Source organism: Staurois parvus, unplaced genomic scaffold, assembly GCF_062004578.1.
Source record: "Staurois parvus isolate SC_StPar_1 unplaced genomic scaffold, SC_StPar_1.0 ptg000081l, whole genome shotgun sequence".
Lineage (NCBI taxonomy): Eukaryota > Metazoa > Chordata > Amphibia > Anura > Ranidae > Staurois > Staurois parvus.
The window spans coordinates 15770003-15787360 of NW_028317877.1; the positions used below are offsets into that span (position 1 = coordinate 15770003).

General features: G+C 41.1%; 1 protein-coding gene across 1 annotated transcript in view; it reads left to right on the plus strand.

The window, feature by feature from the left end:
- The window catches only part of PYGB (glycogen phosphorylase B), a 143345-nt gene that overhangs the window by 35038 nt on the left and 90949 nt on the right, over window positions 1-17358 (plus strand). The window contains exon 2 of the mRNA XM_089669808.1: window positions 7900-8001. Within this exon, the coding sequence (XP_089525934.1) occupies window positions 7900-8001 (102 nt within the window). The remainder of the gene's footprint in view (window positions 1-7899; window positions 8002-17358) is intronic.

Genomic DNA, 17358 nt, shown 5'->3' on the forward strand with positions numbered 1-17358 from the left:
CTAAACAGCTCATCCACTCCCTCATCATATCACGACTCGACTACTGCAACTCCCTCCTCACTGGCCTGCCTCGCCGCTGGCTATCCCCTCTTCAGTCCATCCTGAACACGGCTGCCAGACTCATTCACCTTTCCAACCGCACTGTCTCCGCCACCCCCCTCTGCCAATCCCTCCACTGGCTTCCGATTGCGCAACGGATCAAATTCAAAATCCTAACGCTGACGTACAAAGCTGTCCACCATACTGCCCCGTACTACATCTCTGACCTAATATCCAAGTACCGCCCAGCACGCACACTCCGCTCCTCACAAGACCTCCTTCTCTCTAGTTCCCTGGTCTCCTCCTCCCATGCCCGCCTCCAGGACTTCTCCAGGGTGTCACCCATCCTCTGGAACTCCCTGCCCCAACCCATCAGATTATCACCTACTCTCCTCTCCTTTAGGCGCACCCTGAAAACCCATCTCTTCAGGGAAGCCTACCCCACCCCCTGCTAACTTGCCGACCTCCTCCACTCTTCCTACCACTCCATCCCCCACAGCTATCTCCTCCTGTGCCACCACCCCCTCCCTCCTAGATTGTAAGCTCGAAAGAGCAGGGCCCTCGATCCCCTCATGTTTTGCATTGTATTGGTATTGTTCTGTCACATGTTCTGTCTCCCTTTTGTAATGTACAGCGCTGAGCGAACTATTGGCGCTTTATAAATACTGTATAATAATAATAATATACATTGTCTAAATATTCAGATCCATTATAAAGAACAGGAAAAGAAAGCAACATGATTTCAGGGTCAATATCTGCTGGAGAAAAGAAATTCAGGTCACTGAGCTGACAGAAAGCAGGGTTTAGCTCTGTTGGTACTGGAGTAAAATAGTCTTACATAAATATTACCTAAAAATAGACACGATTTAGAGAATTCAACAATGAAGCATGATGTGAGCAGGATTAAAAAGAAAATGTGGATGTATCATGTGAAAAAATTCCCTCCTTGCTGCATGGTTTGTAAGCCCTGTAAATTTTTTTAGGAAATTTTATTTTATGTCAGAAGTTTTTTATATCTAAAAAAATCCAAAAATGACCGAGATGGGATTAAATTAAAATAAATCTGTCTCAAACCTAGGTAAATTAATTTAAATATATGATGAAAAAAATGTATAAACAAATGTTACATTAAATGAAATAGTCAAATTTCAACATCTATTCAGGTCAGAGTATGTGCAAATCTTGACTTTTCTATAAAAGTAGGACTAAGCTCCATAACCTCCTGAGCCTCCCTGGTGGTCCCCGGGGCTTCATCTCACATCAAAGGGGACTTATAGTGGGCCTGAGAGGTACAAGGGTAAGGCCCAGCTTGCATGTTGCATTAAATTATTCTTGAATAGTCAGGATTTCCATATATTATAAACTACCTATAGCTCTTGGTCGTCTGATTTGTGTTTTTTTACTTAAATACATACACTGGACAATTTATATGCTGACCATTCTTCTATGAAATACAATTTCATTAAAAGCAATCAAGGATTGAATTATTTAGAACTTCTATGTTATCTAGTTTCCTTTTCCAATATTTTTCTTATTTATTTCAGGTACTTGTATAGCGCTGTCAATTTACGCAGCACTTTACATATCTATTGTACATTCACATCAGTCCCTAACCCTCCAGGGGTGTACAATCTAAGGTCCCTAACTCACATTCATACATACACATACTAGGGCCAATTTAGACAGAATCCAGTTCACCTACCAGCATGTCTTTGGAGTGTGAGAGGAAACCGGAGTACCCGGAGGAAACCCACGCAGGCACAGGGAGAACATGCAAACTCCAGGCAGGTGGTGCCGTAGTTGGGATTCGAACCAACGACCCTAGTACTGCCAGGCTGAAGTGCTAACCATTTAGCCACTGTGCTGCCCATTCTTGTTGTCAAGGGACTTGGAGGGGGACCAAAGAATGAAAACAGTAGACCGGAAAATGGTCGAGGGGTCAGAAGGGTCTTTAAGAATATATACCAAGGGAAAGTAAGGCAGGCCATATATTAAGCAATTTTCTTTCCTTCAGCCACAGATTGAAGGAAAGAAAAAATGCTTGATTCCTTCAGCAGCACATGCATTGTTGATGGGGGAATCCCTCCCACTGCGCTGTAGGATTTTCCGACAGCGGGGGTCTCACCACCATCAAAATACAATGCTTACTGCTGCCGCATAGCCAGCCGCAATAATCATACGAAAAGAGACAGGCTGGTTGTACTGAAGTTGATTGATGGATAACTAGTATGACCAGCCTGCCCATAGATGGTTTGAATTTGGCCAGTTCCTGCTGAACTGGACGGTTTTTGATACGTCTGTGGCCAGCTTAAAATTGTACTCCAGGATGATTTATAAGACGTTATAGGTGCTCCGTATGTGCTCAGCGAGAGGGGATACAGTAAGTGAGGTGGAGGTTGGCAGAAAGAACCATTAACCTTTGTGGAAGATCAAGGAGGTTGTCACTTCTGGACATTCCAGTTTCCCAATGGTGGATTTCTCCTCAGTGGAGTGGTATTGTGGTGGCACCTGCAGCAGGAAATCCAAGTATACAGTGGGGATTGAAAGTTTGGGCACCCCAGCTAAAAATTTGTATTAATGTGCATAAAGAAGCCAAGGAAAGATGGAAAAATCTGCAAAAGGCATCAAATTACAGATTAGACATTCTTATAATATGTCAACAAAAGTTAGATTTTATTTCCATCATTTACACTTTCAAAATAACAGAAAACAAAAAAATGGCGTCTGCAAAAGTTTGGGCACCCTGCAGAATTTATAGCATGCACTGCCCCCTTTGCCAAGCTGAGACCTGCCAGTGTCATGGATTGTTCTCAATCATCGTCTGGGAAGAACAGGTAATGTCAATCTCAAAGGTTTTAAATGCCCAGACTCATCTGACCTTGCCCCAACAATCAGCATCATGGGTTCTTCTAAGCAGTTGTCTAGAAAACTGAAACTGAAAATAGTTGACGCTCACAAAGCTGGAGAAGGCTATAAGAAGATAGCAAAGCGTTTTCAGATGTCAATATCCTCTGTTCGGAATGTAATTAAGAAATGGCAGTCATCAGGAACAGTGGAAGTTAAAGCAAGATCTGGAAGACCAAGAAAAATATCAGACAGAACAGCTCACAGGATTGTAAGAAAAACAATTCAAAACCCACGTTTGACTGCACGATCCCTCCAGAAAGATCTGGCAGACACTGGAGTTGTGGTACACTATTCCACTATAAAGAGATACTTGTACAAATATGGTCTTCATGGAAGAGTCATCAGAAGAAAACCTCTTCTACGTCCTCACCACAAAAATCATCGTTTGAACTTTGCAAATGAACATATAGACAAGCCTGATGCATTTTGGAAACAAGTTCTGTGGACCGATGAGGTTAAAATTGAACTTTTTGGCCGGAATGAGCAAAGTTATGTTTGGAGAAGAAGGGGAACAGAATTTAATGAAAAGAACCTCTGTCCAACTGTTAAGCATGGGGTTGGATCAATCATGCTTTGGGGTTGTGTTGCAGCCAGTGGCACAGGGAACATCTCACGAGTAGAAGGAAAAATGGATTCAATAAAATTTCAGCAAATTTTGGATGGTAACTTGATGCCATCTGTGAAAAAACTGAAGTTAAAGAGAGGATGGCTTCTACAAATGGATAATGATCCTAAACACACCTCAAAATCCACGGGGGATTACATCAAGAGGCGTAAACTGAAGGTTTTGCCATGGCCTTCACAATCTCCTGACCTCAACTTAATTGAAAATCTATGGATAGAACTTAAAAGAGCAGTGCGTGACAGACAGCCCAGAAATCTCAAAGAACTGGAAGACTTTTGTAAGGAAGAATGGGCAAAGATACCTCAAACAAGAATTGAAAGACTCTTGGCTGGCTACAAAAAGCGTTTACAAGCTGTGATACTTGCCAAAGGGGGCAGTACAAGATATTAACTCTGCAGGGTGCCCAAACCTTTGCAGACGCCATTTTTTTGTTTTCTGTTATTTTGAAAGTGTAAATGATGGAAATAAAATCTAACCTTTGTTGACATATTATAAGAATGTCTAATCTGCAATTTGATGCCTTTTGGAGATTTTTCCATCTTTCCTTGGCTTCTTTATGCACATTAATACAAATTTTTAGCTGGGGTGCCCAAACTTTCGATCCCCACTGTATAGGTATATCTGTTTTTGGGTTTTTTCTTTTTGACATTATTTCGTGTCACATCTCTATTTGGGATATAACATGGAACACGATGCCATTCCGCAACCCCTCCACCCTTAAACTGCCCCCCTCCTACCTGAATGATGGGGTGTTTCTCTACAAGCTTCTGTTGATTTTTTGATGCACATAGCCATGTCATCTATTCATGCAAACCTGTGTTTTTGGTCTGGTACCATGGCAGAGGGACTAGTAGTTCTCAAAGGAACATAAGTTCAATGATGTCTCTGCTCTTTGTAGTCCATTATTTACTTTCCCCAACTACATAACTGAAGGCCGTACCTCCATACAGACCTGTGGCTGGATGAGTCTGTGCATTACACTTGCAATCCACGGATGCTTTGCAGGGTTCAGTGCAAAAAAATGCACAAATTTGCATTTTGTCTTGTTTTCAATACGGGTACATTTATTGATGGAAAAAAAAGCATGTCTGAAATGACCGGGTCACTTTAACTGAGCTTAGGGAAATTTCTAATTTATTTAAAACCCCGAATCCCAGATCCAAAGGGCCCTTGCAGAGAGTTACTAGACTTCCATAAACACATGTCTTTTATTAAATGATCATATTCAGGCTTATATAAAACAGCAATGTCTTAAAGCAGTACAGCAGTAACTCATTGTAACCAGTCAGTAGTCATCTTTGTTTAGATTGCTCTTCATTTATAATAAGACAAATTATAGCTGGCAGCTACTGCATATTGCACTTTGCACATTAGTGCTCTCCACGCTGCCTAATTACATACTCCTTTTAAGTGAAGGGACTGTTCCTGTACAGTTTAAAGAAAAAAGGAATGGGTGTGATACAAGAAGTGCCATCATCCCTAAGATACAATGGAGAGGCCCTCTTATTGGGGGGGATTTTTAAGGCCCAGGTTAGACCAAATAGTAACCTAACAATGATTGAAAAGAAATCCATTTTTTATTTATACAATCTTGTAAAAGACATACAATTACAAAATATGGTGGTATCACCAGAAGTGATTTTACAGTAAAGCTATAAAGATGAGTCATGCATATATTTTCACTTGAGTGTAAGTATACGCTTGACTCATCTTTATATCTGTACTGTAAAATCACTTCTGGTGATACCGCCATATTGTGTAATTTTAATTAGATGTCTTTTATAAGATTGTTCTTTTTTTTTTTTTTTTAATAATTTAAATATTTATTGATTTATTCAGATTAACAAATTATACAAGTAATATCCTTTATAAAGACATAAACACAGTATCAAAAACATTAATCTTTTCATCTTATCTCCCCCCCAAGCCCCCTCCCCTCCCCTCCTACCCTTCTTCCCCCTCCCCCTTAACTCTGCAATTTCCTATTCCTTACTGGAAACCCCAATCTCAACAAAGGAAGAAGCAAGTAAAAACCACATTGTTCTATGTTAGTCCCCCATCAACTCTAGATTTAACTTTTGACTTTTTAAATTCATCCCATTTGTTCCATCTTATATGGTGACTCTCCATCTTATTTTATTTATTTATTTCAGGTACTTATATAGTGCTGTCAATTTACGCAGTGCTTTACATATATATTGTACATTCACATCAGTCCCTAACCCTCAAGGGGTGTACAATCTAAGGTCCCTAACTTACATTCGTACATACACATATTACATATTAGGGCCAATTTAGACAGGATCCAATTAACCTACCAGCATGTCTTTGGAGTGTGGGAAGAAACTGGAGTACCCGTAGGAAACCCACGCAGGCACAGGGAGAACATGCAAACTCCAGGCAGGTGGTCCCGTGGCTGGGATTTGAACCAACGACCCTGGTACTGCCAGGCGGAAGTGCTAACCATTTAGCCACTGTGCTGCCCCATCTTTGTTCATATGATAAAGTTCCTCCAATCTACATATCTTTTATAAGATTGTATAAATAAAAAATGTTTTTCTTTTAAATCAATAGTTGCTAGGTTACTATTTGGTCTAACCTGTGTACAGTTTAAAGTGTATGTATAGCCAATTTTTGTAGTGTTTGATAGAGTAGATCGAATTAGAACCTATTTAAATTTTTTATTGTTGTCCGAGTCCCCGCTGTGCAGATTCACAGCTTCTGTTAGTTACAGCAGCCCCTAAACTCTACCTAATGTTTTCCTATGTGTCCATGTACTCATCGTCATTTACAATCGTATACAAGCAGTTGAGTTTACTGTCGTTAAACATTATTGACATTATTTTCCCTTCTAGATTGTAAGCTCGAAAGAGCAGGGCCCTCGATCCCCTCATGTTTTGCATTGTATTGGTATTGTTCTGTCACATGTTCTGTCTCCCTCTGTAATGTACAGCGCTGAGTGAACTATTGGCGCTTTATAAATACTGTATAATAATAAATAATAATAATTACAGTCATTGTTTGGAACGCACCAAACTTGCGTTCAGGAGTAGATTTTATCAGCGTTTCAAAAGCCAAACGCTTGTAAACGCGGCTAACCGCGTTTATAAGCGTATTTTAACTGTTCCATATCCAGATGCTGTCCAGAGCCTTTTTTCATCATCAGAAATGCATGCAAAGTGTTTTCCATGTATTCAAATGAACCCGGTACACCAGCGCAGTCAGTTCCCAATTTTGCATGAAGGAAAAAATGGTAGAATGTGCTGCATTATGCTCATGATGGGATCCATAGTGAATACAACCAGAAAAGACAGGTCACCTCAAGACATACTGCTCTCTCTGCTTCTGCTCTCTCTATTTCTCTCAAAATGTCTGAAATAGTTAATTTTTTACTGTTTTTCAGTGCATTCTGGGCATTTCGGAAGGTCTCCTGAGGTTATTTTAAAAAAAGCTTGCAAATGCTCATAAACGTGGTATGCAAATGCGGCTAAACTGACGTTTTTTAACTTACGTTTTCCAGCAGTTTCCATCGTTCAGTAGTATTTTCCAAACGTCCTGTGTACATGGAGCATGTGTACATGAAAATGTAGAATAGACTCCCTCAAGAGTTGGTTCTGGCCAGCTCAGTTGATTGCTTTAAAACAGGCCTGGAGTCTTTCTGAGATACATAGAATATAACTGGATACTAACATTTATAGGTAAAGTTGATCCAGGGAATATCCGATTAGCTCTCGGGGGATCAGCAAGAAATTATTTTCCCCTGCAGGAGCAAATTGCATCATGCTTTGCTGGGGTTTTTTTGCCTTCCTCTGGATCAACTGTGGGTGTAGGATTATAACTTTTTTTTTTTTTTTTTTTTTCTAAATGGCTGAACTGGATGGATTTTGTCTTTTTTTTTTTTCAGCCAGACTAACTATGTAACAGAAATTTATGGAAAATCAAAAATGTTACCATTGTCACCAGAACAAGAGGTGAGGAGAGATATTCCAGTGAGAGCACACATTATGGTGATAACTGTTTAGAAGAGGGGATTTTCCCTCATTTATAGACATTTCCTGTTGTATCTCCAGGACAGGGAGTAAAAGGAAACACTCCCCAATGGTACACAACAGAAAACTTGAAACCCACAAGGGGTTTAATAATTCCATACTCTTAACTCAACCTAAAAAGGTTTTGTACTTTAAAGGACTGTGACTTATTTTCTGTATGTAATGGATTTACTGGTTCATTGGATGAAAAAGTGACACACACTCTCCATTTTAAGTAACACAAGGCCTGAAGGTGTTTTGTCTGACTATTTTTCTTTTTTTTCTTTTTTTTTTCTGCAGCGTATTTATTACCTCTCCCTGGAATTCTACATGGGACGCACCTTGCAGAACACCATGCTGAATTTAGGTCTCCAGCATGCCTGCGATGAAGCGATCTATCAGGTATGCAAACACAAGTTGATATACCATGAAATGTGCTTTTTATTTTAAAGACCTCTTAGTTTACTTTTGGGTGAGCCGTGGTGAAATATATCGCCTCTTACAGTATATCTGTTGTGGCCATGGCTGAGGTTTTATTCTCTGTCTTTATTAAGTCTCTCATTTTCTATGCAGCAGGAGTAGTGTCACTTTTGCCAGCTTCATATTGTAATGGAGAGTGAGTTTGTTTTCCTAGGGCTGAATAGTAGCGATGAGCGCAAGTGAATTTGGATATGAGTCTGAACCCACATGAGCAATCCTGGTAGGAAGTGGGTAATGTGGACAGCCAATAAGCAGCGGAAGTATTCCCTGCCCTGCAGCTGCACTTATACAAGGGGTGTGCGGGGGCGGGGAATGTCTCTGCTAGGTATGATTGGCCAGTCTATGCAAAGTCACATGACCTATAATGAAAACGTAGGAGTGGAGCCTTTGACGACATCACGCATACCCGAATGTGGAGACATTGGTAACTATAGTGATCTGCTGATCTGAAAGCCCCCCAAGGGGACAACACAGTTTTTTTGTGTTTTTATACTGAGGTGCATCAGTGGATAGTGTACTGTCCCAAGTGAGTGTGATTTATAAATAAAGAGTACTTTTAAGCAAGCAGAAAGCACAATGATAGTTTAATTTTTTTGAGTTATATACTGAAGTCTTTTACTGGGAGGAGGTGGATGGTATCAACTTGACCTGGGGATTCTGAGGAAAATAGGTACAGCGATAAGTCCTGAAGCCCAGGACAGGTTATAAACGAGCAAAACGCATATAGACCTATTTTTCCAAATAGGTCCATTCCTTAAAGCGGAGTTCCACCCAAAAGTGGAAGTTCCACTTTAAAGACTGGTCCCCGCTCCCCATTAAGGATTGGCACCTTTGGGGAGTGGGGACGGACGGACGGGTACCCGAATTTGACAGGTACCCGCTCCCACTTCCGCTGTGATCGCCTAGATGATCAGAAACGGAAATTGTCCTCCTACCCTCCCTCCCCGAAGTCTTGTGGGACACATGACAGGTCCCAGAAGACTACAGGACCATTCAGGAAGCACAGCGCTGCTCCCACATGCGCAGTGGGCACCCGGCTGTGAAGCCACAAGCTGTCACAGCCAGGTGCCCACACTGAAGATGCCGGCGTCTGGAATACAGGATGGCCGGTGAAATGGGCTGCAGTGGGGGCAACAAGGGTTCGTGGGACAGGTGAGTGGCTGTTTTTTAAAAGTAACCAGCTACAGTTTTTGTACATGTTGGACTTTTTTATGAGTTCTATATTTTATGCCACTTAGAGCATTAGAAATAATTATGTGGAATATATTGTTACATGAATATAAGTGGGGTTGGATATAAATTTTTTGCAAATAGTAATTGATGATGGGGGATGCATAAGTGTAGGGTGGATTGCACAGCAGTGTTGGAATATAGATTACTGGTTTTGATGTGGGAACACATGACAGTGCAGGTTGCAATCAATATATATATTAATACATGCATGGAGTGGTGATTACTTTTATTGATAATTGCGCAGAGGATATTTGTATTCATTTTTAGTGGTTATGAATGGTTGTCTGCAGGGACAGCTTCCTGACTATTGTCCAAACAGCCTGAGCTCATCTCTACTCAAGAGATGGTTTGATCTGATAACTTGAGTGCAGAGATCTTTCTGCTGGAGTCCAAAATGGATATAGAAGCTATGGGTCACAATACAGGCCTGAAAAATAGATCTGACTTGGCCTAAAATGTTTATAAGATTGCAAGAGTGTTGAAGTACTGGAACCTTGTGGATGCTGCAAGTTGTGTTAGTCCTATGTCCCTGTGCGCCTCTTGGATCTTACACTCAATATATAGGCCTGGGCAAAAGTTTCGAGAATGGCACAAATATTAATTTTCACAAAGTCTGCTGCTTCACTGTTTTTAGATCTTTTTGTCAGATGTTACTATGGTATACTGAAGTATAATTACAAGCATTTCATAAGTGCCAAAGGCTTTTATTGACAAATACATTAAGTGTATGCAAAGAGTCAATATCTGCAGTGTTGACCCTTCTTTTTTTCAAGACCTCTGCAATTCACCCTGGCATGCTGTCAATCAATTTCTGGGCCACATTCTGACTGATGGCAGCCCATTCTTGCATAACCAATGCTTGGAGTTTGTCAGAATTTGTGGGATTTTTTTGTTCACCCACCTCTTGAGGATTGGCCAAGTTTTCCATGGGATAAGGGTCTGGAGAGTTTCCTGACCATGGACCCAAAATGTTGAAGTTTTGTTCCCCAAACCACTTAGTTATCACTTTGGTGTTATGGCAAGGTGCTCCATCATGCCAGAAAAGGCATTGTTTGTCACCAAACTGTTCTTGGATGGTTGGGAGAAGTTGCTTTTGAAGGATGTTTTTGTACCATTCTTCATCATTATTCATAGCTGTGTTCTTAGGCAAAATTGTGAGTGAGCCCACTCCCTTGGCTGAGAAGCAATCCCACACATGAATGGTCTCAGGATGCTTTACTGTTGGCATGACACAGGACCGATGGTAGCGATCACCTTTTCTTCTCCGGACAAGCTTTTTCCCCAAACAATCGGAAAGAGGATTCATCACAGAAAATGACTTTACCCCAGTCCTCAGTAGTCCAATCCCTGTACTATTTGCAGAATATCAGTCTGTCCTTTGTGTTTTTCCTAGAGAGAAGTGGCTTCTTAGCTGCCCTTCTTGACACCGGGCCATCCTCCAAAAGTCTTCGCCTCACTGTGGGTGCAAATGCACTCACACCTGCCTGCCTTTAGGAGACCGTCCTGGCGCTTGCTGGACTTTCTTGGGTGCCCTGAAGCCATCGTCACAACAATTGAACCTTTCTTCTTGACGTTCTTGATGATCCAATAAATGGTTGATTTAGGCACCACCTTAGCAGCAGCAATCGCCTGGCCTGTGAATCCCTTTTTGTGCAAAGCAATGGTGACTGCAAGTGTTTCCTTGCAGGTAACCATGGTAACAGAGGAAGAACAATGATTTCAAGCACCACCCTCCTTTAAGGCATGATCTTCAGCCTTGTCCTTGTCAACACCAACACCTGTGTTAACGAGAGAATCACTGACATGTCAGCTGGTCCTTTTGTGGCAGGGCTGAAATGCAGTGGAAATGTTGTTTTTTTTTTTTTTTTATTAAGTTAATTTTTATGGCAAAGAAGGACTTTGCAATTCATCCGATCTCTCTTCATAACATTCTGGAGTATATTCAAATTGCCCTAATAAAAACTGAGGCAGCAGACTTTGTGAAAATTAATACTTGTGTAATTCTCAAATGTTTTGGCCAGGCCTGTATGCCCCCTTGACTCCATTTTTTTTCCAGTCAAGATTGAGCTCCATCCCTTTCTTGGCACTGAGCCCCACCAAGAACTGATAGTTGCTCTGTAGAGACACAGAGATCAGTATGAAGACTAACAAAAGCCCTTGCCAGAATCCCAAGTCCTATGCTCTGTATACAGGCCCCTGACTTTCACCCAAGTTTAGATTTAGCTCCGTCCATTTCTTGGCACTATGGTGTCCTTTTATCCTGTAGCGGTAAATGACCGCTGCTCAGTTCTATAGCATTCTCAGAGGAGAACGTTCTCCTCTGAATGCCTTTTTATGAAGCGGTGTAGATCGTTTCTCCTAATGAGGACAGAAGCAATCTACAGACACTTTGAATGCTAGAAAATGGCTGCTGTTACTGTAATCTTGCGAGATTACAGTAAGCGATCAGCCAAACCATTTACTAAGCAGTGGTAAATTACCGCTGCTTCGTTTGCAGTTCCCCCAATTCTCCATCTCTGGGTTGGAGAATCTGGAGGGAGAACACAGATCGCCAGTGAAGGGCTGACATTGCTCATGTTCTCCGCTGATCATCTGTTTCCTAAACCACTGATGAACTGAGATCAGCAACGATCCACGGGGTCGCCGCTGATCTCCGTTTCATAAAAGGACACCTGAGCCCCAAATAGAAATGAGAGTGGCTCTGTAGGGGCACAAGGATCAATTTGAAGGCACAAGGATCAATTTGAAAACTAACACAAGGCCTTGCCAGCGTCACCAGTCTTACCCTCCAAATATGGGCTCCTGACTTTCACCCAACTTGAGATTTGGAACAGGGTAATGCGTACGTTAATGGAATCTGTCACTTTCTAAGGCTTGTTTGTCTGCTGTTCAGCAGTGTTGTTACCTAAGAAATGTTGGACTAGGTCAGGTTCACTTGCAAAATCAGTTTTCACAGGATATGACCACAGAGAGGAAAGTGTAAAGGTGAAATTCCGGTTAGTAGGCTATGTACACAGCAAGGGTTGTTGACAGTCTTATCAGCTGGATAAGCAAAACTGCCAGAATTCCTGAAAAGGCCATTCCTAGTAATAGGTGAAATGTTTTCAGTTGTCTAGGATGGACAGTCTGCAGACTCCATATATACCTTGTCAAGGGATGGCCATAAATGTGTGCAAACACAAAAGTTTAGTCTAAAGTTTAAACGGAAACTATGAAGACCCATGAATACCAATGTACAGTATGTGGATTGCTTTACAGTGGACCTGAACTCAAAAAGCGTCGTAGGGAACTTTTATAATTGGTAATTGTGCCTAAGCAGTACTCTAAAAAAATTACCTTTTTTTTGTCTTGAAATCCTCCTGAAAAAACAGTTCCTTTCCTGGTATGTGAGTGTGACTAGGCACTCCTGTGTCTACAGCCTCACAGCTGTATATCTTCATTGAGATCTAAGGCACTGCTGCCTCTGACTGCTAGTCTTCGGGAATTTGGAGTGAGATTTGGTGATGTGCTGCTCACTGTTTTCCTTTCTGGAGGCTCTGACATGGGGAAGGAAAGCCCTGCCCCTACCGAGATGGTCACTTCCACACAGGGATCCAGCACAGAACAGGGCATTGCAAGTCAGGGATGGGGAATGGTCTACTGCATGGAGACACAAGTCACCAGCAATACTGGTTACTAGTCCTTTTTGGTACGTTTACAAATTGTTTTTAAGCTGAACTGCTTTGTTTAGACAATTAATACATTGACAGCTAAAACGTTATCAACTTTGAAGAGGTTGCTTTTTTTTTTTTAAATGTCTTTTTGCTTGTACAGGCTTTTAAAGTGCAACTTCACTCTATCAATCAGCATTGACTATTTTAAAACCTTATGTTCCTAGAATTAGTAAATAGATAGGAAAGTATATGATGTTTTTTTTTTTTTCTTTTTTACATTTTAGTTACTTCCTGATTTCCATTCCTAGGCAAATCATGTGATACATCCCAGGAGTCCTCTGAAAGGGAGGAGGGGTTTTCTCTGATAAGCACACACTCCTATCTACATGTCTGAGCTAAGGGCAGATGGATTCCTGGAAGTAATTGCTACATGAATCATCTGCCCTTACTCAAGATGGCCACGTGCAGAAATACTAGGGGGTGTTTTTCTAAGTTCTTTCTCAGCAAATAAAGCATGAAGACATGGATAGATGAGCAAGTTTGTTTTGCATATTAAAAATTTATTAAATAGCACAATTGCTCAGTTACAGTGTAGTTCCACTTTGAGGTTACTGTTAGTTCTAGTTAGACTTGTTTTTGCTTTGCTTGATCCCAGGGCATAGCAGGCTTAGGCTCCATGTACACTGCATCTGATAAACTCACATTTAGGAGCTTTTCTGCATTTTTTTCAGCAGTACCTGAACTCTTCCTAATGTTTTCCTATGTGTCCATGTACACTATGTCGTTTACAGGCAGTTGAGTTTACAGTCGTTTTTTTTGAATGCACCAAACTTGCGTTCAGGAGTAGATTTTATCAGCGTTTCAAACGCCAAGCGCGTGTAAATGCGGCTAACTGCGTTTATAAGCGTTTGGAAATTTTTTTAACTCTTCCATTTCTAAATGCTGTCCAGAGCCTACTTTCATCATGAAAAATGCATGTAAAATGTTTTCCTGGTACTCAAATGGACCTGGTACACCATACTTTGAGGTTTCGCATGAAAGAAAATATGTTAGAAACTACTGCAATAATTTCTGCACAGAAATGAGCTGGAACACATCCAAACACCACACAAAAAAAGACAGCTAATTTCAACAAATACTGCTCTCTCTGCTTCTGTTCTTTCTATTCCTCTCAAAATGTCTGAAATAGTAAATCTTTTACTGTTTTTCAGTGCTTTCTGGGCATTTTGGAAGGTCTCCTGAGGTTATCTTTAATAAACACTTCTAAACGCAATTCCGCATAAACGCAGTATGCAAATGCAGCCAAACAGGCATTTTATACCTACGTTTTCCAACAGTCAGTTTCCATTGTTCAGAAGTGTCCCATGTACATGGAGCCTAAGGTAGCCCATAGATTCATCAGTTTTTTTCTATTCAACCCGCAGATTGAACGAAAAAAAAAATGATCCTATTTTCCCATCCAAACATTCAAGGTGGATGAGTGAATCCTGTCTTAGTCTTAGGAAACAGACTACAGTCGTAAACCGGGTGCAGCTAGAGGAGCTGGTTTGAAGGTCCTGATTTAGAAAGGAGTGGAAGGACTACGCTGGCCCTGTATGGTGGAATGGAGGTCCGGAGGTTATAGAGGGGGTGTAGGATCCCTGAAATTCCTAAAAGGCTTACTACTCACCATTATCTGGTGAGTGCGGTTCATGTTGGTTTGCACTGGTGGAAGGTGGAAGCACATATGTACAGAAGATTTTTTCTTCTTTTTTCTATACACTTTGAAGGCTGGGAAAAGGATTTGTGGACTTTCAAATTTCTTTATATATAATTTTTTATGCACTAAATTGCTTTGGGCACATTCACATTTATTTATTATTATTATCATTGTATATGTTTTTTTTGTTTTGAGAGTGTCCATTTATTGGCAATTTTCTTCACATTTATGTATTTAGTGTGATTTATTTGATTGGTATAGGTATCATTTGCACTGGTTTATTTTGTTTTCGATTCTTTGGTTTTTACAGTAGTGCACAGCAGCATCTTATACCTGGGGCTATAAATATTCTGTGGCGCAGGTGTATTTATTTATTTTTGTGCCTTTCCACTATGACAGTGTATTCTGACAGTATCAGAATACAGATCAGCATTTCAGGCTATAGCCTGCAGCGCTGATCAAGGACAGTTATACAGAAGTCAATCAGTAGATCACTACAGTGAACTGGCTGAGTTTCAGTCCATGTATGGTCAGCTTTTTGTTGCTGTAGCTTTGCTGTACTGAGGTCCTGGGTGTAGTTCTAACATGAATGCTATCTGCACAGCAAATGTATCTTTGTGGGTTTCCCTTGTGCTCTAATTTTTTCCCATTATCTAAAAATAAAGGTAGTTTAATTGGCTTTTGTCTAAAATTAGTGCTAGGGAGCGTGTGTATTTTGTGTTACTGTGGTAGGGAAATTAGATTGTAAATTTCAATAAGGAGAGGACTATGGTACAGCACTGCACAAGTACATGGGGAGCGCCCTTTAGACAATTACGTCAATAGGTCCCTGGGGGAAGCAATTAAAGGTAGATGTTTCCCATTTGAAACAATGATCAGATAACTAGTGCACCATGTATAATAGGGCATTTATGTAAGAAAAAAAAAAGTGGTCCTGTTTTACAGTCTAACCTTACAGTATCAAATCAGTTAAAATGTTGACATAAAGAACAATAATCTTGAAAACCTGATGCACACAGGTACATTTATACCTACAGATGATTGTATATTTAACTAAGGCAGGCCATAGTCGGGCCATTTATCGGCCGAATTTGCGGCCAATAAACGAAAAATCGGTCGGCCCCGTTGCCGGTGCTGCCACTAATGCAGTTTTTCACAGATTTTCCAGCATGACTGATAAAAATAAGTGAGGAGATCCGCGAAAAACGGCCGACGGGCTGGCCCCAATAATGGCGTGATTATTGTACGATTTTTCGTGCAGGCGAAAATTCGGCCGATAAACGACTCGTCTATGGCCTGCACTAGTCTAGCACTTTACTGGTGAATGAACTTTCAATTTAAATTAACTTAATATATAGGTGCATCAAAGCAAAATCTGCACAAAGTCTTTTTTTTTTTTTTAAGCAGCTACAACCTAGAGTAGAAAAGCCTGTCAGCAGCCAGCATCTGTAGAATGGGACCCTTGCTGTTTGTGTGGAAGCGTTGATGTCTTTGCAGAGGTCCCACCTGCCTCTTGTTAGGTCCAAGTCAAAACTACCCAATGAGCAGAGACTGTAAGCTTTGCTGATTGCAGATCTATAGGTCTGACTCAGTAGTGGTGCTATGTATTAGCTTACTGCATCATCACAAAGAGCAAAGGTCTAAAGCTGCTGGCGGGGACACGCTTTTCTCGCAGGGAACTGAGCGATACTGAACACATTTCATTTTGACAAACCTGGAATGTATTTAGCTGATTTTCAACTAAAGGCCCCTAATTTCTTGCTACTAAGGTACCTAAAGCTGGCATTTAGGTTTGGATATATTTGCATTGTTGATTGGTTCACCATGGGCCAATTCAAGTATGTATGTGCCATAATTGGCAGATCCCTGTTTGAAATCTGTTGGAAATCATTATAGTAGACACCATTATTACAGTGATTGCCTCTAACTTTCAGATCCTGTGCTGAGTGGCTGCTTTGTGAACACAGGGGGTCGCTCGTCAGCACAGGCGCCATTTACAGAACACTTTGTATTTCCTGACATGATTACAATGTGTTCTCTGACTGAACGAGGTGGAGAGGTGGGGCAGTGACATCAGTCTCCACCTTGTCCAATCAGAGAATGCTTTGAATTCACTAAGAAAATACAAAGTGTTCTCTGATTGGCACACATGTTGAGCGAATGACCCCCTTTGTTCAGTAAGCAGCAGAGCAGCCACTCGCAGGAGACACAGACGATAGCATCAGTCACTGTAGTGTTGGTGTCTATACATACTGTATGGTATGCCTATACATACTTAGATTGCTTCAAGTTGGACCAATGGAACTGCAAAAAAACCCCCAAATTGTAGCTTTAACTGTTTGTAGTCACCTTGATAGCCGTACACAGGAGACTTTTAGCAGCTCAGTCCTGCCACTAAAATTGCTAGCTTTAAAGTGATTGTAAACCTAAAAAAAGTTTTTCTTTCAAATAATAAACAAGTTATACTTACTTGCTCTTTGCACTGGTTTCACACAAAGCAGCCCCGATCCTCCTCTTCTCGTGGTCCCCTGCCGGTACTCCTGGCTCCTCCTTCCTCCTGCAAGGTGCCACCATAGCAGCCTGCTTATATGGGGGTACTAATGCAGACTTGCTCCTGAGCTGCGCTCAGTGTATACATTGACACACAGTGCGGCTTGCACCCCAAGCCCCCTCCCTTTCACTTGCTGTGACTGA